General features: G+C 31.9%; 1 protein-coding gene and 1 pseudogene across 1 annotated transcript; both read left to right on the top strand.

Annotated features, from left to right (window-relative positions):
• The first annotated feature begins 8,947 nt into the window (after positions 1-8,947).
• On the top strand, positions 8,948-11,736 carry LOC124822554 (purine permease 21-like). The gene is made up of 2 exons (XM_047294572.2): positions 8,948-9,450; positions 10,470-11,736. The coding sequence occupies exons 1-2, from the start codon at positions 9,360-9,362 to the stop codon at positions 11,612-11,614; spliced, it is 1,236 nt and encodes a 411-aa protein (XP_047150528.2). The 5' UTR covers positions 8,948-9,359; the 3' UTR covers positions 11,615-11,736.
• A 1,059-nt stretch (positions 11,737-12,795) lies between these two features.
• On the top strand, positions 12,796-24,645 carry LOC148198615 (putative purine permease 10 pseudogene; annotated as a pseudogene).
• Positions 24,646-25,189: the final 544 nt, after the last annotated feature.

Genomic DNA, 25,189 nt, shown 5'->3' with positions numbered 1-25,189 from the left:
ATGTGAATGTTGTATGAATTTAAACTTGCAAGTTTGGTTTTGTCACCATTTTGTGACATCAAACTCAACGTACAACACTCGGGTAACAAAATTCCCAAGGTTGTTGAATTGGATTGATATCAATATCAGAAGAAGTTCATCAGAAGTGCTTTGGCTAAGGCATCGATGAGTTGTTGGTGATTTGATGAATGTGTTGGTGCCATGTATTTTATATTTGGTGTTTTATGTAATGAAATTTGTTAATGACATTGCAGGTTGTTGTTGATGTTGGTGTGTCCAAAGAAGAACTTTGTTATGGTATGGTGACAGACGTTGTTTAGAAATATGGTGTTCGATTTAACAAACAAAATAAAAGAGTTAAGGAGAAATTAATTCGTGTTGTAGAAGAACAAACACGGGTTATTTCTGACATGCAAAGTAGTATTCATGATTTAAGAAAGTTGGTTGAAGCAAAAAATGAAGATAAGGGTGAAGATTTTATGGAGGAACCGTTTTGGGGAAGTGAAGATCCTTGTCAAAGCACAATGTACCATCGTATGAAGGCTGAACCACGAAGACAGATCAAGAGTCATGCAAAAAGAATTCCATTTACTGTAGATGGTAGAAGAAAAAAATGAGTAGTTCAAAAAATTGTTGTAGAATAGGAAATGAAAATGTTAGTTAATATGATGATGTTGGGTATCCTGTTGAAAAATTTAGTTGATTTTGAAAACATTGGTAAAATATTATGAAGGTCATAATGTGACTTAAGGTGTATGTTATTGTTGATGATAGAGCAAGGTTGTTGAAATGACGTTTGTATGGACATGATACATACTTATTTGAACTTTTGTCCGGATGGTGGATTTGAAACATGTTTTGTTGATCTTAGAGAATGGTTGTTGAAATGAATAGATTGTCGATTTGGTACTTCATTTTTGAAGACTGCAATTGATTACAAAGGCATTAAATTGGATTAAATTATTCATGATACAACATTGTTGCATGACCAAGGAACAATATTTAGTAAAACTCATGGTGCAAAAACAACAAAGGTAGCAAAGGAAAAATAAGTGGGTACTTCAAGCAAAGATTTTGTACAAGGAGGTCAACTACGAAGATGACACTCACTTTGGAGTGCCTAATTCATTTCTAATCATTTTTTTCAACTTAAAATTGATGCAGAACAAATTCCTATGCCATTTATATAGAGTTGCATGACCAACGAATAATATTTATTAAAACTCATGCTGCAAAAACAACAATGGTAGCAAAGGAAAAATAAGTGGGTACTTCAGACAAATATTTTGCACAAGGAGATCAACTACGAAGATGACACTCACTTTGGAGTGCTTAATTCATTTCTAATCATCTTTTCAACTTAAAACTGATGTGGAACCAATTATTATACCATTTATATAGAGTTGCATGGCAAAGGAACAATATTTATTAAAACTCATGTTGTAGAAACAACAATGGTAGCAAAGGCAAAATAAGTGGGTACTTCAGGCAAATATTTTGCACAAGGAGATCAACTCTGAAGATGACACTCACTTTGGAGTGCCTAATTCATTTCTAATAATCTTTTCAACTTAAAACTGATGTGGAACCAATTACTATACCATTTATATAGAGTTGCATGGCCAAGGAACAATATTTATTAAAACTCATGCTGTAGAAACAACAATGGTAGCAAAGGCAAAATAAGTGGGTACTTCAGGCAAATATTTTGCACAAGGAGATCAACTCTGAAGATGACACTCACTTTGGAGTGCCTAATTCATTTCTAATAATCTTTTCAACTTAAAACTGATGTGGAACCAATTACTATACCATTTATGTAGAGTTTCATGGCCAAGGAACAATATTTAGTAAAACTCATGGTGCAGAAACAACAATGGTAGCAAAGGTAAAATAAGTGGGTACTTCAGGCAAAGATTTTGCACAAGGAGGTGAACTATAAAGATGACACTCATTTTGGAGTGCCTAATTTATTTCTAATCATTTTTGCAACTTAAAATTGATGTGGAACCAATTACTATGCCATTTATATAGAGTTTCATGGCCAAGGAACAATATTTATTAAAACCCATGGTGCAGAAACAACAATGGTAGCAAAGGCAAAATAAGTGGGTACTTCAGGCAAACATTTTGCACAGGGAGGTGAACTATGAAGATGACACTCATTTTGGAGTGCCTAATTTATATCTAATCATTTTTGCAACTTAAAACTGATGTGGAATCAATTATTATTTCAAGCAAAGGTTTATTCTTCAAACTTAATGGACATTCAACTCATGTTAATGCATTCATTGACACTTAACCCAATTTATTTTCATCATTTTTTTCTACATAAAACCTGTGCATAAAAGATTTCATGAATATTCACATCCAAATTTAGTGGGGATTGCAATACAAACATTTAAAACATTAATCATTTTGATTTTCAAATTTCATGAACAATAAATGTAACCCCTCATTTTCTTTCAACATCTTTAACAACAAATATGTACATTCAGTCCTCATTAATGCATATCGAAAAAGTTCTAAACAAACCATTAATAAAGTTGCAAAATCCCTATTCAACAACATCTACTCAATGCCTAAATCCTGCAACATTTCATCCCTCCGCACATTGTGCACATCCAAAATCTAATCACAAACATATTTCTCCCTAACTTGTTACAGTTCCTTCTGCAAAGAAAAAAATGGCACAACATATCAATAAAATGCACAATTTCAATCAAAGCTCCAAAACATTATCATTTTTAAAATGTGATCCATCATTGCCAAACCAAACATAATACAAAACCATAGTAAAATTAACCCAGCAACAACTCAAAAAACCAAACATAATACAAAACCATAGTCTAAATAACCCAATATCAACCACAAACCCAATGAATTCCTACTTTCCAACAAAAAACTGCATCAACCATTAAATGTTCTATACACCTTCATGTCACACTAAACCATACAAGGAAAAACACTCAAATAATACAACAATCCATAAATGCCCAAAATAATTTAAACACCAAACACAAAAAATGCATTACCCAAAAGAACGGAGCCAACCTTCAAAAAAACACCTCTAATGGCAGTTTCCAACTTCGATGGTTCCTTGACGTGTAAAGGCGGCGCCTACAAAGTTGCCTTCACCAATGACAGTCCGACCAACTTCAACGACGACAGTCCGACCACACTTCAACGAAGACGAACGCTTCTAGGTGGCTAAGACAGAAAACACTACAACAAACACGTGAACAACGACACTCCGACAAACAAAGGACCGCGACACTTCATTGAAGGTTGCTCTAAAGCAACAGAACATGCAAGTGAATTAAACAATATGGTCCTCAAAGATACAATAGCAAGAAACTATACAAATTTACACAAAAATATAGTTTATTAATGACAATTAAATACCTCGAGCTTTCTTGACCTGGCCTCTACTTTAGCACTTTGGAGGTTTACTCAAGTTTGAATTTTTGCTTCTTCTATCTGATACCTACAAACACATTATCATATGTAAACAACATAAAGAAAATATTAACAAATTTATTAGAAATAAAAAAATTTACTTATGCATTTCAATATTTAGTTCACTTATTCATAATTTGCTCCCAAAAAATACAACAATCCCGAAATGATAAAAAAAATTCAAATATTTAAAATAAGTGAAAATCACTGAACAACAACAAGAAAAGAAAATCAAAACGAACCACAGAAACTTACAAACTATGTTTTTTCGTCTTCAATGGTGGTTTTCACCTACGACAGTGCTTCCAAACGGAGGTTGTAGCGAAACAAACGACGGGAAGCTTTAAAACCCATGTCAATGGTGGTTTCGGCGTTGAACGATGCTTCGAAATGGCGGAACCTTCGGGCAGAACGACGACGGACACAACTCCGGTGAACGGCGACAGTTCGGTGAACGGTCCTTTGTCGGTGAACGGTCGGTTATGGTCAAGGGAGGTTTGTGGGTGGGTGGGGGGCGTTCTCTCTCGTGGGTCCTCTCTCCCAAATGAGATCTGCAAGGTTTGAAACCCTTAAAAAAATGAAAGCCGCGAAATGAAAACTTCTGCAACCCCAAACCTTGCATTTCCATGTCATTTAAAGTTATTTTAATTTTTTCCACATGGACGAATCAGAAAACGACACGTAAATGGAGTCAAAATGTTGTTAAAAGATGTTGTTAAAGTATCATTTCCCATATATTTATCCATATATAGTTACATATAAATTTATCTGCAAATAATTATCTATATATTTATTTATCTATATGTAATTACTTTCAAATTTATCTCTATGTAATTATTTATAAATTTATTCGTTTGAAATTATCTATGAATAAATCTTGTTTATGATTATTTTACTATAATTTTTTTTATAAGTAATATGTAAGTAATACTGTATTATTTATAAATATTGTTTACAAATTTTTGTTGTAGGTAATAGTTTTTTTTATGTGTGTGTAATATAAAATTTTAAAATAAAACGAGATAGAAATGTCGTTTGTTTTTTTTTTCTCCAAAACAAGAAATCACCATCTTCTTCATATATTTTAATACTACTTTAGAGTTTTAATAGATAGAATATCATAAATATTTATTTTAAAAACTAAATTTTCTCTTAAAAGTTTTTTATATGAGCATTATTTAATGTATTGGGACACCAAACTTCCGCATTAATGGTTGGAAAAGAACAATGCTGACAAGTTGGTGAATGATTAATAACAAGTTTGAATGATATGATTGTAGTGGGACTGACCCTTCATTGGAAGAAGAAGGCCATAGATCTATAAAATATCAACACGCATGCAGTTTAGGTCTTTTTAGTCGACAAAATATACTTCTTGTCCTAATTCCGAATCATCAATGTTGCCCTTATAATTCACTCTTTTGGTCACTGTACAACAACAACTAACAACATTTAATAATTTTTTGTTTTTGCCATTGTCAATCAACATATTTCACTAAATTAATATATATAATTATATAAATAATTGTGCGCTTTAATTAAATTAGTGTGAACTAATTAGGGTTGACTAAAAATAGGCACCCTAGTCTCGTAAACATTGTGATCTTGTTTTAAAATTAACCACCACTAAAATCACTTGTGAGTATATTAATAAATTATTTAATTTTATTTCTTTAATCTGGCGTTGGTTTAATATTTATGAACCTTTTTAATCTTTTAAGGAAATTTACCGTAATATCTTAATATTATAAGTTTATATGACTTTTTTTATTTTGATTTCTTTCATTTCTATTGAATATAAACTTAAATTCTTATTTAAATTTATAATAATCTTCAATTTAAGAGTCTGTTTCTTTTATATTGGTGTACCTTTAAATGAAAATATTCCTACTAATCAAAGAATATTTCGATACAAGAAATTCTCACGTCTAGAAATCTTTACCTATATACTTGCACCAGTCGATCACAAAAACTAATGATCGGCTTTAATATTACAAATAATTTATTTTTCAAAATTATACAGAAAAATTAGGTCAAACACATGTAAGAAACTGATATTATCTTTAATTCAAAGTCTTAAGACATTTTGAATTTTGTACTTGAATTTCTCAGTTTTACTTCTCAGTTTTACTCAACAGTAATGTTAAACTCATTCTCAAATTTCTAACAAAATACGTCATCCCTCATATCACTTTGTTTGACAGGTTAGTGTTTTATAACGCAAAAATAATGTGGTGGAGTTAATAATTAATTTAAGAATTATTTAAATTTGCTTTGATTAAAAGTAATATTATATATATATATATTCCATAAGGAATTATATTTCCTAAATTTTCTTTAATAATGACCGTGTTTTATTTTAAAAACGATAATATTAAATATAGTTGAATTAGCCAAAATTGAAATATAAATATTTATTGTGTATATGCATATGCTTGAATACAAGTTAGAAGCATCTATCGAAGTTTTCTCTATTAAAGACATAGATTTAGTTAAACAAGCTCTAAAAAAATATTCTTCTAAGTCCTATATTAAAATAGACTTTATATTTATTAACATATTCTAACTACGAAATCCAGAAAATAGATTTGGAAAATTAAGCGAATGAAATTATTGGATGGCTGATTTGTAAAGCTTAACCTCTAACATCACTCATTGTCAAATTTTGGCTTGTTTGATTATATTTGTTTGCGTGAAAATAACGTGCATGTCTATATTATAAAATATTTGTTGGTATTATTAGTTTTTGTTTTAATTATTTTAATCTTGAGTTGGATCGTATATGGTTCTATACAATACAAAGTTGGTATTTATGTTATTTAATTGTTTACTACAATTTATAATATATATAAAATACACATTTGTATAAAATATAAATGTTTGTACATTTTATTTTATAAGTTAAATTAGATTTAAGGAAGAAAAACATTTAACTTTGATTAGAAGTAAATATATTCTGATATATAAATTGCTCTTATGTAAAGTTATTCTTTCTTTAAGACTTTTCTGCTATTTAGTATTTGTCTTTCAAGCTTTTTTCTTCTTCTGTCATTGATTTGAAGGTGTATGTAAAAAATTCTTTGACGCTCAAGTCAACCATTAATTAAATCTAGTCAAATCTGAATTAAATGCAAAAATGAAGTCAAATAATCATTAAAATATTATTTATAGATGTACCTCATTGATCATGAATTACATTCGAACGAGTCACAATTATGGACCCATTTGCCCTCAAACCTAATTGTTTATGTTTAATATGGGACCGAGGTTGTTGCTCCACGTGTCTCCTCTCTGCCAAAGTACCCGACGAATGGTTCTATTCTCCTTCTCCTTCTCCAACGCTTAAGTCAATGAGGTGTCTTTTCAAGGTCTAAAATTATCTCAGAAAAATTCACTTTACCTGAGTGCTGTATTTATAGGCTTTGTAATTGTCCGGCCCATTGGATGTCATTAAATGCCATTTAATGCAACATATCGCGTGCCTAATCTTTCACTAATCTTCTTATATCCATCATAGTCTGCCTGAAATCCCTCGTTAATTAGCCATAAATGACTTTCGCATGATATAAGAATTACTCACCTTTACTACACATTAACGCCTATAACTGCCTGTCGATAAGCTCTTTCCCGTTGTGTTGGCCGCTTTCAGTAGATCGTCCACACTATATAGTGCCGATCGTCCACACCATATAGTACACTAATGAATGATCAACTTACCTGTGAAACTAAGCTTGGTTTTGGTTGCATTTTGTGACATTGGAAGATCCTCAATAGGCATAAAGAGATGTCGCGGTACATGGTACCCATTATCCAGGTCTTTCTTGATGTGGTTGTCTTGTTAATCACAAGTTATTCAAGTTGTAGACCATGATTTTCGACTACCAAAAGATCTTCGATCATATACAATATATAAATAAATGTAATGTTTTCTTTTTAACTCCTCTTTTAATATTGTCTATATTTTATAAGTGAAAATATGTGTGCATATGTATGTGTGTTTAATTTTTGTGATAATTTTTTTTTAATTTTATTGTAAATCTAAATGTTTTTTATAATTTTATTTTGTAAGTAATTTTATGATTAAAAAGTGGTTAAGTTTTAAAAAAATAGACAAATAAAAAGCTTAAATTTAATAAAATATTAATTACCTAAAAATTAAAATTAATAAAATAATTAACAAAATTAATAAACTTTTTATTTATGGATAAGTTATAAAATAAATATGTATAAATATCTTTTTATATAAAAGGTATAGATATAGTTTGAGTTTTTGTAAATAACATGATGGAGTGGATGTACCATTCTTCGTTACATTAATCATTGAAAATACGTTATTAAGTTGATAATTTGATTTCTTGTTCGTAATTAAAAGCTTCAAAGTCCACAAACAAATATTCGAATGTACATTAAAAAGAATAACAGAACGTTGGAGTATGCTTTTTTCTGTACCTCTTTTTAATTAATTTTAGATATACAATTCTAAATTTGGTCTTTAATTAGTTATAATTTGTGACGTTTAACAGCCAGCACTTAAACTTTGACTCATTATTGACTCATTAATGTATACATTCGTTTAAGTGTTAAGTGATAGATTTATTTGGATTAATTTTCTACTCAAAAAACATATTTTTATAAAGACAAAAGAATTGCATATCATGTATTATTTATAACCTTTCTGTGTAGTTTGTTCTTTTCTTTATCAGCACCTTTCCTCTCTACCAACTTTTGAAAGTATAACTTATTTAAACTTCATATACATTTAAACTTATTAAAGACAGAAGAATAGAATGATTATCTGATTTTGTCTAGATTCCATATTATTAATTTAGTGGTATCCATCTATTAATAGATATGGAATCTTAGATATCATTTTTTTTCTTAGATGAGGTTGACAAACTAAAATCATGTCCTATAAGTATATATATTAATCATTAATTATCGACTTTAGAGTAATATATAGAACCATGTCTATGAAAAAGCTTGTACCATTATTTTTTATATGTAAAGTATTTATTATCTGATAGGTGTTGTTAACCACTGCTGGTTGATACCATCAATGTAGTATGCACACACAGCAGCAAACGTTCCCCACATATTAATAATTGGTCAAATATATTTTCCTCACTTTTTTTTATATAAATTATTTATTTACCTATGATTTTCTTGTGTTGTGTTTATCATCTCCATTGATGAACTAAAACAGAACAACAACCACAGATGATCTCTTCCACCGCCACACCGACCTCCCTGACTGCAAAATGTTCATCTTTTCATCTTACACCCCTAAATGTTCTCTAGAAAAACAGATAAAACAATTAAGTGGTCTGATACTGATATACCTTTTAATGAGCTTCATTTCACACGTGATAATTGAGTAGTGTTAACTTTTCTTGAAAATTAAGTTAGAGATTAGCATGGGTTCAGATTTTTTTATTAGATGTTTTGGTATATTTTCTGTTCAGATTTTTTTATTAGATATTTTGGTATATTTTCCGTTTGAACATTGATGTTGATATTTTCTGTTTCTCTCGAAAAGCACTGTAAGACATCACCACCTTCCTCTGTTTACCATTAAACAAGGCATCATGTAGAACAGACCCTAAATATTTTTTTTCATTTTGAACACAAATGGTAAAACAGACTTTTCAAGGCCTCACATCACACTAGCTAAAGTCAAGACAATTTTAAGTAAAACGTGGTGTCAGTGTGTGAAGGCAAAATAGGTACCTATAGTATAATTAAGGCTAAGTTGAGAAGGATAAGCCGGCATTGTTTCTCTTTCTATATAGATGCATTTATACACGTATAATGTATGATTCAATTGCATCTTCCAATCACTCTCCTTTGAACTCTATCTCTTTCTCCAATCCCCTTCTCTGAAAACTCACTTCAGCTTCCACATGGGAGAAACTCAAGAAGTGCAACACCCCCATGAAACTAGTTTCACCATCCACATGGGAGAATCTCAAGAAGTGCAACTTAGCAAAATTGGTAAGTCAACTTTTCATCTTCCATATTAAACACAAAAAGGTTCAACTATGTTAAAAGGGCCAAGTTAGGAGCAGAATGTTTGCTTAAAAGGTCTTTTCCTGAAGTTGCATCATATTTTCTTACATATTCACAGAAACTGTGATGAAATAGGATAAGATATCTCTTCATTTATGCAGAACATAGACATGTTCCAGTTTTGTGTCATTTTTATGCATATAATGGAAAAATCTTGGTCCTAATTTCGATGGTCCTAGGATGTAAATTTCTGAACTAGACATGCAATGGTGCCAGCAGAGTTCAGACAAAACTCAACCACCAAGAAACAAAATAACGTGATAATCTATGTCACCATCCACAGTGTAGTTGGTCGTACCTTAGTTGTAAAACAGGTGAAGCCACCTAGGCTAAGATGCTATGGATGATGGAGTGTTTTTGGAGAAGGTCTAGTTTCTGAGCTGTATCAATATAATACTCTCCCCCACAAAACAAAATTAAAGAACAGTATGATCCAGTGATTGGAGAGGCTTTTAGTTTTGATTATACCATAAATTATTAGGATCTGAGATATTTTTATTTTATGCATATAAATAACCATCCAAGTTATTTTATCCTTATTTTTCTTGTACTTCAATTATTTATACATGAAATTAAACCAACTTTTTACAAATTTAAATAAACGGGAAGAAAAGGTGATACTTTTATAATTACTCATCAAGACAGAAAACAAAAACAAAAGAACATTTTCTACTGACAGAGATGCAAGGCATCCAATTATATCAGTGAAGATACAATTCTTGTGACATGTCAACCTGTTAAGCATCCAACCTAACCTGACCTGATATCGTAAACATGAATAATAATAACAGAAGAAGAAGAAAAGCTTGTTCACATATAAAGCAACTTTTCTTCTGAGAAAGTGAGTTCTTTTGAAGCAAATCAGAAGTACGCATAACAGCTTTGTTCAATATATAATGACATTATCTAACTGTATATGATGAGAATTTGTTATGCTTTTTTAGAAGCTAATGGAGTGCAAGAAACAAATTCCTTGGAGGGCAATAAATTTCGTGGTCCAATGAATGAGTCGATGATGAGTAAGAAAAAATTATATTACCGTTGGTTCAGAATAGCCATACATTCTGTACTTGTGTTGGTGAGTTCATCAGCTGCAGTACTCCTTGGAAGATTATACTACGAAAAGGGTGGAAAAAGTAAGTGGATGGGAACACTTGTTCAACTTTGTGGTTTCCCTATTATGCTTCCTTATTACTTCATCACAGCACCCAAAAAGTTGACCACAAACAACAGCATTCATCCAAATCAGCCATCTGCTTCAATGCTAGCATTTGTCTATGTCTCAATTGGCCTACTTCTGGCATTAGATTGTTATTTATATTCAGTTGGGCTATGGTACCTTCCTGTCTCAACCTATTCACTCATTTGCTCATCCCAGTTGGCTTTTAATGCTTTATTCTCATACTTCCTCAATTCACTCAAGTTCACTCCTTACATAGTAAACTCTTTAATCCTTCTCACCGTTTCCTCTACCCTTCTTGTATTTCAAAACGAGTCATCATCAGATGATTCAGACTCCACACAAATATCCAAGAAAAAGTATGTGATTGGATTCATATGCACAGTTGGTGCATCAGCAGGGTATGGACTATGGCTTTCCCTCACACAGCTTGTGTTCAAGAAGGTCATGAAAGGGGAAACATTCAAAGTGGTCATGGACATGATAATATACACGGCTCTTGTTGCTACCTGTGTTACTGTAGTGGGACTTTTTGCTAGTGGTGAATGGAATGGTTTGACGAATGAAATGAATGAGTATGAGTTGGGGAAGGCTTCATATGTGTTGAACCTCACTTTCACAGCCACACTTTGGCAAATCTTTACAATTAGTTGTTTTGGACTCATCAGAGAGGTTTCTTCCCTCTTCTCAAATGCCATAAGCGCTTTGGGAGTTCCTATTGTTCCAATATTGGCAGTGATATTCTTTCATGACAAAATGCACGGTATCAAGGCTATCTCTATGGTGCTTGCTATTTGGGGCATTATATCATATGTGTATCAACAGTACATTGATGATACCACGTCCGAAAACACAGTCAATAGTCACGTTGCAAAACCTTCTGTACCCCAAGAAGAGGTTCATGGATAAGTTAGGTAGCCTTTTTAAGTCCAATTTTGAGACTTAGAAACACTATCCCTGTTTGTATTACAGATTTACAACACTTACAAATATGCATATATTACATATCAGTAATTGAATTTTGAGTTTAATGGCTTTGCAATGTGAACCAATAATCGATAACATGACTTTTAGGATAGCTAATAGAAAAAGCAAGAAACTTACTGTAGATTGTATTTTGAATTGAATGATAATATCAAAGTTTAGCTTTTAGGCTGCAAATCATCATGTTGTAACCTCTAGTTCAATCTGTCGGATAATTATTGTAATTTAACTGTATCACTTGTTGATAATAAATCCCTGGCATACTTCCTTTGTCGAGAATGTAGATAAAAAGACAACGAGTAACCTAATAAGTCCAACATTAAACTTATCATCAATAACCAATCATCATTACTAATCTATAGAAACGGTTTCAAATTTTGGGCCAAGTTCTGTATATATGTAAGTAATTGTAATTGAACAATGATGTCCATTTCTTTCTCTAGCCAATAATATGATCTGTTCAGACTCAGGTCTAAGAGGCCACCGAGATGCATTGTAGAGTAAAAACTTTCACTGAAAAGAAATGCCTGAAGTACATAATCCATTATTACGTTTTGTTTATTAATTAACAAACTGTCACATCACAACAGATACACCCCAATTTATAATGCAAAGGGTAAATGTAAAATGTCATGCTCACACATCCACCTCATTAACAAAAAGTGGAGGCAATTTATAGTGTCAGCTAATCGTAATTATGGCAAAGTTGAGGAGGTTAAGTTGGTACACTTTCTCTTTCTATTGATGACATTTAGAAATGTATAATGTATAAATTGCATTTTCGAATCACCCTCCTCTTAACTCTATCTTCATTTCCAATTCCCTCCTCTGAAAACTTATTTCACCTTCCACATGGGAGAAACACAAGAACTGCAACACTCCCCAGAAACTTTTTTCACCATCCACATGGCAGACCCTCAAGAAGTGCATCTCAGGAAAATTGGTAAGTCAACTTTTTGTCTTTCATATTTTAAAACAACTGTGTTAGAAGGCACAAAACTATGAGTATAAAGATTCCTTATATGTCTTTGCATGCAGCTGCATCATATTTTGCTATCATATTCACTGTACGTATTTATGCTTAACTGTGATTATAGGCTAAGAAATCTTTCCATTTCAGTGCATGCAGAACTTACATATATTTTCAAGTGTTTTGTAACTTTTATGTCTACGTTCAAAAACCTTGGTTTGGTCGTAATTACGATGGTTCTTCTAGAATGAAAATTTCTGAATTACACATTACAATGTTGCCAGCAGCTTCTGGAATAAACAACTTGAAATAAACAGAATCATTGAACGTGATGATCTCTGTCATCAACCACAACCTAGGCTGAGGTGGTATTGTTGATGGAATTGTTTTGGTAGAGATAGTTACTGAGCTGTAACAAGATAATACTTCCCCCAATAAACAAAACTAAAAGATAACGTTATACTATAAAATACTAGGATCTGTTAGATTTGATTTTTTTTTTATTTTCTATGTTTATATCGAAGTTAGTTTATCCTTATTTTTCTTGTTTACGAATAGTTATACAAAGACTTAATAAACCAACCTTTTCCAAATCTGTACAAACAGGAATGCATTTTATAATTATTCATCGAGACAGAAAATAAAAACTAAACATTTTCTAATGACAGACAATGTTAGCTTCAGGAGGATAGAGATGCAAAACGTCCAATTATATCTCATTCAAGACACAATTCTTGTCCATGCCAACTGGTTAAGAATGAAACACAAGCACCTTGATACTTTTCTGTAATCAACCAACAAAAACAATAATAGATATAATATCAAAGGTTGTTCATATCAAAGGAACTCTTCTACTACCTTGATAGTAGTAGAAGAAGAAAATGAGTTTACATATCAAAGGAACTCTGCTTCTGAGGAAGTGACTTCTTTTGAAACAAATCAGAAGCATACATAACAGCTTTGCCAATCTATTATCATATATTGTGTACGTTTATGTAGTAATAATTTGGTATGTTTTTCTTTAAGCTAACGAAGTCAAAGAAACACATTTCTTGGAGGACAATAGTTTTCATGGTCCAATGAATGAGTCATCAATGAGTAGGAAAAAAATGTATTACCGTTGGTTCAGAATAGTCATCCATTCTGCACTTGAGTTGGTGTGTGGATCAGCTGCGACACTCCTTGGAAGATTGTACTATGAAAAAGGTGGAAAGAGTAAATGGATGGGAACACTTGTTCAACTTGGTGGTTTCCCTATTTTGCTTCCTTATTACTTCATCACAGCACCCAAAAATTTGACCACAAACAACAGCATTCATCCAAATCAGCCATCTGCTACAATGCTACCCTTTGTCTATGTCTCAATTGGCCTACTTCTGGCATTAGATTGTTATTTATATTCAGTTGGGCTATGGTACCTTCCTGTCTCAACCTATTCACTCATTTGCTCATCCCAGTTGGCTTTTAATGCTTTATTCTCATACTTCCTCAATTCACTCAAGTTCACACCTTACATAGTAAACTCTTTAGTCCTTCTCACCATTTCCTCTACCCTTCTTGTATTTCAAAACGAGTCATCATCAGATGATTCAAGTTCCACACAAATATCCAAGAAAAAGTATGTGATTGGATTCATAGCCACAGTTTGTGCATCAGCAGGGTATGGACTGTGGCTTTCCCTCACTCAGCTTGTGTTCAAGAAGGTTAGAAAAAGGGAAACATTGAAAGTGATCATGGATATGATAATATACACCTTCCTTGTAGGAACTTGAGCTATTATAGTGGGACTTTTTGCAAGTGGAGAATGGCACGGTTTGAAGAATGAAATGAAGGAATATGAGACGGGGAAGGCTTCATATGTGCTGAACCTCACTTTCACAGCCATATTTTGGCAACTCTTTACAATTGGTTGTTTGGGGCTTACCAGTGAGGTTTCTTCCGTCTTCTGTAATGCCATAACAGTTTTGAGAGTGCCTCTTGTTCCAATGTTGGCAGTGATATTCTTCCATGACAAAATGCATGGTATTAAGGTTATCTCTATGATGCTAGCTATTTGGGGCATTATATCATATTTGTATCAACAGTACATTGTGTTAGCAAAAATCAAAGATGAAGTTTTGATAATGAACAAATTTGCACAAGTCAAGATCCATAAAGGCAGATTGAAGATCTCTGTACTTTATAAAGCTTTTATAATAATCAAAGTTGATGTAATAGTGCTCTTATATGTATTAGGGTTGATTCTTGTAATTTATATTTGATTTATTTACGGTTGAGAATCATCCACAAGTTGTTTTAATCGATTAAACTCAGTTTTAATCGATTAAAACGAGGCTGACACTGAAAACCCAATTGCCTCAGTAATAATCGATTAAAGCTAATAATAATCGTTTAGTTAATCGATTATTCCTGAGAATAATCAATTAACACTAGCCGTTGGGGGTTTCAGATTTGAAAAACTAGCCGTTGGGGGTTTCAGATTTGAAAAACTAACCGTTGTACTCATTATTAATCGATTAATATTTATGTTAATCGATTAAATGCGTTAGATGGCCCATTTTCGAAGAATGGAAGGGTATTAGGCTGAGTCTATAAAATGGCTCACTCTTTATCTCAAAAAGTAACTCTTCCCTTGTGCAAAAGAACTCTGAACTCTTTGAGAACTCTATGAGATTGTTGAAGCTAAGGAAACTCTTGTCTGCAAAGTCCTGAAGTGCTATTGCGGTGACAGAGGAATAGCTTGTTCATCCTTGGTGTATCCGAGGAAGTGCTTGGAAGAGAATCATCCTTCGTGAAGCATTCGAAGGAGGTGGTCATCCTTTGTGAAGATTCAAAGGAAGTGTAAGTTCATCTCTTGTGGTTTCAAGAGAGGTGATATTTCTAAACTCTTACAAATTGTTTTTCTTTGTGATTAATATTTGTAATTGTTTTGTGTTAGTGAAAAAGGTTTATCTTGTTTGACATAAGCGACTGGACGTAGGATCCGAGTGATCTGAACCAGGATAAAATCATCTGTGCAATTTTTCTCTTTCCCTTACTCTGTCATTTATATTTAATTATCTGCTCAGTAAGAAAAATTAAGAGAAAAATAATAAAAGGCAAAATAAAAGTATATAACCAATTCACCACCTCTTGGTTTGTTCCACGCTAATAATTCCGTTGCAGCGATTCTAACAATTGGCATCAGAGCTTGCTTTGATAGTCATTCAAATGGCAGGATCACATCAAACCTTTGTAGAGGGTGCATCAATCAATAGACCCCCACTATTCACAGGTGAGAACTATGCATTCTGGAAGGTAAGAATGCAAATATTTATTGAATCTATTGATTGTGAAATTTGGGATGTTATTGCGTCTGGCTCTTCTGTTCCTACTAACAATACACAGGAACCAAAGCCCCGTGGTCAATGGACCACTGAAGAAAAGAAAAGATTTCAGAATGACGTAAAAGCTCGGAATATCATTGCATCAACGTTGACTGTTGATGAGTTCTACAGGGTCTCTGTCTGCAAAACTGCTCAAGAAATGTGGGACGTACTCAGAGTGACGCATGAAGGAACAGATGATGTAAAGAGGGCAAGGAAGAACTCCTTAATCCAAGAGTATGAAATGTTCCGGATGAAGCAAGGAGAAACAATTTCAGACGTTCAAAAACGCTTCACCAACATTGTCAATCATCTCATTGGACTGGGTAAGTCATTTGATACCGATGAACTTAACATTAAAATCTTGAAGTCTTTAGACAGGTCGTGTCAACCAAAGGTGACTGCAATCTCGGAGTCACAAAACCTCAACACCATGACTATGGCGGCACTCTTTGGAAAGTTGAGGGAACATGAACTAGATCTTGGAAGACTTGATGAAGAAGAAGCAAAAGCCAAAAACAACAAGAAGAGTTTGGCATTAAAGTCGGAGGTTGAAAGAAGCAAAGGTAAATCGGAAGATGAAGACTCAGACGAAGAAGAAAATTTGAGACTCATGATAAAAAGGCTCAACAGGTTCATGAAATCAAAAGACAAAGGAAGATTAAAATTCGAAAAGAAAGAAAATCAAGGATCTTCATCACACTATAAATGTTATGGTTGCGGAGAAAGGGGGCACTTAAAAGTGGACTGCCCAAATAAAAAAAAAAAAAGAATGAAGAATTAAAGGAAAAGAAAAACCTCAAGAAAAAGAAAGCCTACATCGCATGGGACGATGACAACGAAACAATTTCCGATTTGAGCGAATCTGATGAAGAAGCAAACATCTGTTTAGTGGTGAATGACGACGTTGGAAGCCAAGTAAGTACATCTAGCGATTCTGATAATTATAGTCAAATTAGTGAAGATGAATTACATGAAACTTATGCAGCTTTAATAGTAGAATCTGAAAAACTAGATAAAGCTCATAAGAAATTGAAAAAGGATTTCAAAAATTTAAAATTAAATTTTGAAAATATTTCTGAAGAAAATAAAAATTTGAAATCAGACTTTGAAAATATTCTTGAAGAAAATAAAAATTTAAAATTAAATTTTGAAAATATTTTTGAAGAAAATAAAGATTTGAAAAATAAAGTTTTATTTTTTGAAAAGGGTAAATTTAGTAGTAGTGATGAATGTGCTTCTTGTGAAAATTTTAAGAAACTACTAGAACACACAACCTTAGGAGAATGTAGTAAAAATAATGAAAATAAGGTTGTTAAAAATAAGTATGTTCCTAAAATTAAAAATAAACATAATAATAGAACCCGTAGAACATGGGTAGAAAAAGGAACAACTTATAGGAACACAAACTTTGTATCATGCTTTTATTGTATGAAAAAGGGTCATACTTCAAATAAATGTAAAATTAAGCATTATGGTGTTCCAAGTGGTAGATATGTTTGGGTTGTAAAATGATTTCTTTTTTCTAAATCTAACCCAAAGGACCCATACAAGTAGTTGGGTACCTATTGTTTAATATTTAGAATTTCTTTAAAACAAAATTTAAGAAAATTTTATTCCAAGGCCGATGAAACTATTTTTTTTGGATATTTTCTAATATACAAAGCATATATAGTTTTCAATCGGAAAACATTTGAAATAGAAGAATGTGTGCATGTTGTCTTTGATGAAATTGTAAACCTTGAGGCAAAACCTCTTGAGTCAGTTGAATTAGATGCAGGCAATGATGAAGATTTGTAGAAGACAACAAATGAAGCGAAGAATGATGACAATCCTCAAGATGAAGATCTAAACAAAATGTGGAAACAACCTAGAGGATTATCATTACGAAGTTGGATGCATATCTAAAGGGGTAAACATTAGAAGAGATCTAAGAATTTTTAGAAATATCTTAGGATTGCATTTTATTTTCATTTTGATCCATTTTTATGCATTTTTTTAAGTGTTTTATGAAAAATAGCGTTTTTAATCGATTTCTCGTCAAAATAATCGATTAAAGATAATCGATTAAACCTAGCTTTAATCGATTAAATGCGTTCCAGTTTTGCAATTTTGAAAAACTAGCCATATTTTTTTATGCTTTAAAATTTCTATCTTATATAGTTCAATGTATGTTTAAACAATGTTTTATAAGTTCTTTATCCTAAAATTATTTGCTTTAAATATCCTATTGTGTATGTTTGAATGAATATTTAAATTTGAAATATTTTTAGCTCATATGCATACATGCTTTTATTAAGGGGGAGTATTATCTTAGGGGGAGAACATCAAACACAACTTTTTAATTATGATAAAAAAGGGGGAGAAAATGTTTAAAGCTTATTTGCTTATTTGTGTTTATTCACTAATGCACTTTTTCTTTCATAAGTTGTGTTTTATCCAGATTATTACTAAAAGCTTTAAATCAAAGGAGTTTTTGATCATCATCAAAAAGGGGGAGAATGTTAGCAAAAATCAAAGATGAAGTTTTGATGATGAACAGATTTGCACAAGTCAAGATCCATAAAGGCAGATTGAAGATCTCTGTACTTTATAAAGCTTTTATAATAATCAAAGTTGATGTAATAGTGCTCTTATATGTATTAGGATTGATTCTTGTAATTTATATTTGATTTATTTACGGTTGAGAATCATCCACAAGCTGTTTTAATCGATTAAACCCAGTTTTAATCGATTAAAACGAGGTTGACACTGAAAATCCAATTGCCCCCTGTAATAATCGATTAAAGCTAATAATAATCAATTAGTTAATCGATTATTCTTGAGAATAATCAATTAACACTAGCCGTTGGGGGTTTCAGATTTGAAAAACTAGCCGTTGTACTCATTATTAATCGATTAATATTTATGTTAATCGATTAAATGCGTTAGATGGCCCGTTTTCGAAGAATGGAAGGGTATTAGGCTGAGTCTATAAAATGACTCACTTTTTATCTCAAAAAGTAACTCTTCCCTTGTGCAAAAGAACTCTGAACTCTTTGAGAACTCTGTGAGATTGTTGAAGCTAAGGAAACTCTTGTCTGCAAAGTCCTGAAGTGCTATTGCGGTGACAGAGGAATAGCTTGTTCATCCTTGGTGTATCCGAGGAAGTGCCTGGAAGAGAATCATCCTTCGTGAAGCATTCGAAGGAGGTGGTCATCCTTTGTGAAGATTCAAAGGAAGTGTAAGTTCATCTCTTGTGGTTTCAAGAGAGGTGATATTTCTAAACTCTTACAAATTGTTTTTCTTTGTGATTAATATTTGTAATTGTTTTGTGTTAGTGAAAAAGGTTTATCTTGTTTGAGATAAGCGACTGGACGTAGGATCCGAGTGATCTGAACCAGGATAAAATCATCTGTGCAATTTTTCTCTTTCCCTTACTCTGTCATTTATATTTAATTATCTGCTCAGTAAGAAAAATTAAGAGAAAAATAATAAAAGGCAAAATAAAAGTATATAACCAATTCACCCCTCTTGGTTTGTTCCACGCTAATAATTCCGTTGCAGCGATTCTAACACATTGATGATACCGAGTCCAAAAACAGAAGCACCAGTCATGATCCAAAAGCTTCTGCATCACTGGAAGGGGTTCATAAATCAGTTACGTAGCCTTTTCAACTAGATATGGACGCACCAGTTTGTAGGTGTAAATCACTTCTCAACCAATGTATCAAATTTGGCTGAATGCCTTCATCATTATCATCGGAAGAATCCCATTTATATAAGAAAACTTCACCTATAGTTGTACAATGAAACCTTGTTTAATGCATAAGTAGTTCATTACTGTTTAAAACTGTGTTTATTGATGAAATGAAACAGTAAATCAACTAATTATACGGTAGAAAATTATGGAGGAAACGGTAAATAATAAATAAATCAGGGATTTTGGAAATTGTTTTACAAGTTCAACTTGTACTTAACTTGATATAGACCCACCAGTTTCTGCAGGTGTGAAATTGATTAATGAAATTGCTTGCAAAGAGATTATTAGAACTCAGGAATATGGCACAGTCTCTGAGAACTGCACAGTCATTTCTTAGTTCCCCTTAGTATTTATTTAACTTACCATGTCATCATTAATAATCCATAGATATGTTTTCAGTTTTCATATAGGTCAAATTTATGTAAAGCGTTTATTACGTAATAAACGAAATTTCACATTATATTATATATCGAAAATAATATTTTACATTATTTTTATAAAATGTAAGGACGAAATAATTTACAATTTAATTAAAAAATAAAATACAATCTTTTCTAATAGTTTGACACGAAAATATCTTCAATTAAATGCATGTTCCATTGTATTAAGTGCTTATCTTAGGTGAGTTATACTATCCCTTCCATAGCCTCCTGTATTGAAAAATAGAAATAGCAAATCCAAATAACGGGTAGTTTTAGACTCAAGTTTCATTTTTATAGATATGAAAATCATGGAAAAAAAATTGAATTCAATTATCAAAATTGAATTGACCATGTATTCAAACAATAGCACACGATCTAATCAAAATTGAACATTTTTTTTCTTATATAAAAAACAGAAGATTTATATTTTATTTGATAGGATAAGTTAAAAAAAAAAAAACTAATCTGTTTTTCCTTAATTCATTTCTACTTAATTTTAAGTGGATATGAGTATGTTATATAATATTTTTAAGAGTTTTTTATATTTATATTTTTCTCCAACATCCCCAAGGAAATGCTTGAGAATTGTTGTGAGTGGTCTGAAACAACTTTTCTATTAAATGGTTTCACATCTCATATTAACACACACACACACATATATATATATATATATATATATATATATATATTTATTTATTTATTTGATACAAATTTCATTTTACAAATCAGTTTTATGGAATTGGATTAGATTTAATGTTCATTGTTTAACATTGTATCATAATCATGGTCTATTTATTCTAATGAGATTTGTGTTTGATGGGTATATCATTTCATTTATTATCGGATCATCTATTAATATTTATGAGGTTGAGTTAAACTTAAAGTCTATTTTATTATCCACTTCAAAACTTATTACAAATTTCTCAACTTCTTTGCACAATTATGAACAATCAAACTTAAAAAAAAAAAAAAAAAGTAAAACTTTAAATCGTTAGCTCACCACTAATGTAATGGGCATACTATGAAGTTTTATTTAACTTTAGGAGGATCTTACCTTTTTTCATTTGTTATAAGATTTAGAGTGTTTCTCACTACACCTCTAATAGCCTAAAATATCCCTCAGTAATTTAAAAGAAAAAAAAGTTAATGAGGTTGGTAAGCAGTAATTATTACTTACCAAATTTTCCAACATCCTAACCACTTCATTCATTGTTCTCCTCTCATCTTCATACTTATATCTCTGCATCCCTCAATTTCTTCACTTCATGTTCAGTGATCATTACTTGTTTGTGGTCCTTCTTGCTCTAAGTTTGTGGTCCTTGATGTGGGGGTGTTTGTGTCGTTAGTTTAGGGACGTGGTCCATTGTTCTTTCTAGTAGCAACACAACTTAAGAATTGGTGCATCTTCTTCATCTTCTTTGTGCGTGAAACTTCATTCGATTCGTGGTGGAAAAGTAGGTGCATGAAACCCTAAACTCCATATTGAAGGCTTCAACGAATTTCTAAAACTATTGAAGACTTCAACGGTATTCGAAAACTGTTGAGGCCTTCAATGAATTTCAAAATTCATTGAAGACCCCTGAAATATTCTTTAACGAATTTTGAAATCAATCGAGCCTTTAACAAATTTCTAAATCTATTAAAAGCCCTCGATTCTTATTTTTAAATTTTCAGTATTTTAATCTTATTATAACGACTTTTTATTTTGAATTTATTATTAATTTGTTAGATGTGTTTTATTAATCTCTTTTTTAAGTTTTATTATTTTAAAGTTATTGAATTCTTTTTAATAATATTTTGGAGTTTATTATTTTTAATTTATGAATATTTTTTAAATGTCTTTTAATAATTTGATATTATTATTAGTATTATTATGAATCAATATTGGGTGGATATTATGTTATAAGTTATTATACTATAAAATGAAAGAATATGGTATGGATTCTCGAGTAAATTCTAGTTTTATATCAAACTTTTCTTCTTTCATAAATGAAGTTATGAGAGGGAGATTTGACAAATAATTTTACAACGAATGAAATAGTTTCCTCTCGTGAAGACATAATTCAATGAATGAGAGGGATTTCACATCTTCTTGGGTTTGTTGTGGTAACTATAAGATTGAACAAAGCTACCAATGAACTGGGAAGGAAGACGTTTGTCTTGTTAGGATGTGAAAAGAGGTGAAAAGTATAGGAAATATAAACTCAATGTCCAACTAAGTATATACGAGCACAAGAAAATATGGATGTTATTTTAAATTAAGGGGCAAGCCATCTTTTAATGACGATGGATGGGTATTGAAGGTAATATATGGACATCACAACCACGATTTGACAGAGTTTAGTGGGTCACCCTTTTGCTGGCAAGTTAAATCCAGTGAACAATTATTACTCGTTTATATGACTAAGACTCAAGTAATGTCTGCAAATATTTTATTGACTCTTTTAAAGAAAATAACAATTTTAAGGTGACAATAGTCAAGAAAATCTAAAACACAAAGTATACATACAAACAATCATTAGGGTTAAGAACTGAACTGTAGTAGTTGATAATGATGTTGGATCGTGATAACTACATTCATTAGAGTATAGGTATCAACGAATTTGAGGTTGTAAGTGACCTCTTCTAGACGCATCCTGATTCAGTGAATTTTTTGAACGCAATTGTTGAGATTGTTGATAGGGGGAGCACTAGTTTAGCTGAACCAACAATCTCAGTAATATCTGAGTTTTTGATGATGACAACGCATAATTAATAACACATGTGTATTATGTGTTACATGTTCTATGCTTACATGTTATATGCGGAGAACATGATTGTGTTGTTGTTGTGTTGTTTATTGCATTTCACTACATTTCACTGTGTTATATATGTGATTTTATACATGAATGCATGACACATGTTTCTGGATGAGAAATCCACAAGCACTAATGTTGAATTTTATTTGTGTGACAAAACAACAATTTTAAGTCGATCTCTTTATGGGGTGAGTCGATTAAAACCCGTGTCTTTGCATAACCCTTTTTCAAAGTGTGCTGTGAGATTTTTCAAAGAGAAATTTTTTCAAAACTATGATTTACACTATTACATAATCGATTATCTGCGTGTTGCATTCGACTAAGTTTGTTACTGTTTTGAAATTTTGTTAATGCTTGATATAACTGTCTAACGGTCATATTTTTAAATATGTTGACCAAGCATTAAATGTCATTCGACTGCATTAATTGCGAATTCAATTAATTGCTTTGATTGTTGCTAATTGCTATAACAGAATTGTTATATTCAATTGCATCAGTATCTTAGTCGATTAATTTCTGTGAGAACTTTTGTGAATCTAACAATTTTTGTGATATTTTTCAGAAAGTGCTATCTTGCAGAAAGAGGAAAGAGCTCCAAGAATCAAGAAGTGACTGTGGTGATCATCTCCTTGTGATTTCTTGAAGAGCAAGTTTGTTGTGTATTTAAAGGGCTGATCAATTCTGCACATTTGGGTGTAACTACGAGATCAGAGTCTACAATCTTTTGAAGATTGGATTGAGGTTCCTTGTTGTGACTACAGGAAGAAGAGCGTGCGGTGTTCTTGACTTTGAGAGGTGTCTCAAAGGGTTTAGACAGTAGGAGAGAGGATTCTTGCTGCTGGTCTAGTTATTGTACTATCTATATTTGATTAGAGGTTAGAGAGGTGTTTTATATTTTTGACGTGAGGTCTCTATAAAAGCCTTGTTGTAAAAACTTTGATCATTATAGTGCAATTGCTTCTCGTGGTTGGAAGGACACTGGATGTAGGCAGGTTGGCCGAACTAGTATAAAAAGCAGTGCTTGAATTTTTTGATCCCTACTCTTTTACTTTTAATCGACTTTATTCTGTACTTATTCGATTAAGTTTCTGCTGCATTAGAAAGTCTTTTACCTTGCGTTTCAAGAAAGCTTTAAAGGCATCACCTTTTGTGAAAAAGATTTTAAAAGACTTTGTTTTTAAGTTTCACCAATTCACCCCCCTCCCCTCCCCCTCTTGGTGTGAGAAATTGAGTCATTCTATTTTAACAACATTTAATATTGTTTTGTTGATAGATTCGACGTACAAAAGAAACAAATATTGGTTGCCCTTGGTTAAGATAATTGGTGTGACATCTACAGGGTTGACCTTCACAAAGACATTTGCATTCTTTTCAAGTGAACAAGAAAATAATTTCACTTGGGCTTTGGAAAGGCTTCGAGGTTTATTTCTAACATCTGAGAGCGGTCCACAAGTTATTGTTAGGGACAGAGACTTGACTTTGATAATGTCATTGTCAATGTATTCCATGAGTCTTATTAGTTTCAACATTCTGAAAAATGTGAAAGTCATGTCCAAAATGTTAGTTGACTCTGTTGAGGCATGGGATGTGGTCATGGAAGCATGGGAAAATGTCATGGATTGTGAAAATGAGTCCATGTTTAGTGACTATCGCCTTTAGTACACCTATAGTTCATTGTCTTTATTATTCAAATATGTGAATCATACTTGGATTATTCCATGTAAGTCATACTTTGTAAAGGCTTTGGGCCAGACAAGCAAATACTCGATGGCACCCCCAAATTTCGTCTTTGCACCCAAATACAAAGTTGGAGAAAAGAGTTTTGGTCCAAACAAAAGAGTCTATTTTTTTCTCCACACTTCTGGTTTTTATCTCTACACCCTTATTTCTTATGTTCTTTTTCTTTGCTTTTATTATTTGTTTTGCTTTTACTTTATTTTTTTATACTTTTATTATTGGTTTGACTGTTAGATTTTATTATACGCAACCCCTTGTATCATAACCCCACTTCATGGATCTTGTCTTTTATTTTTATTTTGTTGTATTTTAAACACGAAAAAAGACAAAAATAAATAAATAAATAATAAAAATATGTTTTAAAGGTTTAGACACATGTGTGATCACACGCATCGTCCTTGTGCTAAAAACCTTTTCTCTTTTTTAATTAAAATTACAAAAAATATATTTTAAAGGTTTAGGCACA

Source organism: Vigna umbellata, chromosome 5 (genome assembly GCF_029865625.1).
Source record: "Vigna umbellata cultivar VRB3 chromosome 5, Vumbellata_1.0, whole genome shotgun sequence".
Classification (NCBI taxonomy): domain Eukaryota; kingdom Viridiplantae; phylum Streptophyta; class Magnoliopsida; order Fabales; family Fabaceae; genus Vigna; species Vigna umbellata.
Note: the sequence above shows the minus strand (reverse complement) of the source record. Positions and strands in the feature narration are given on the sequence as shown.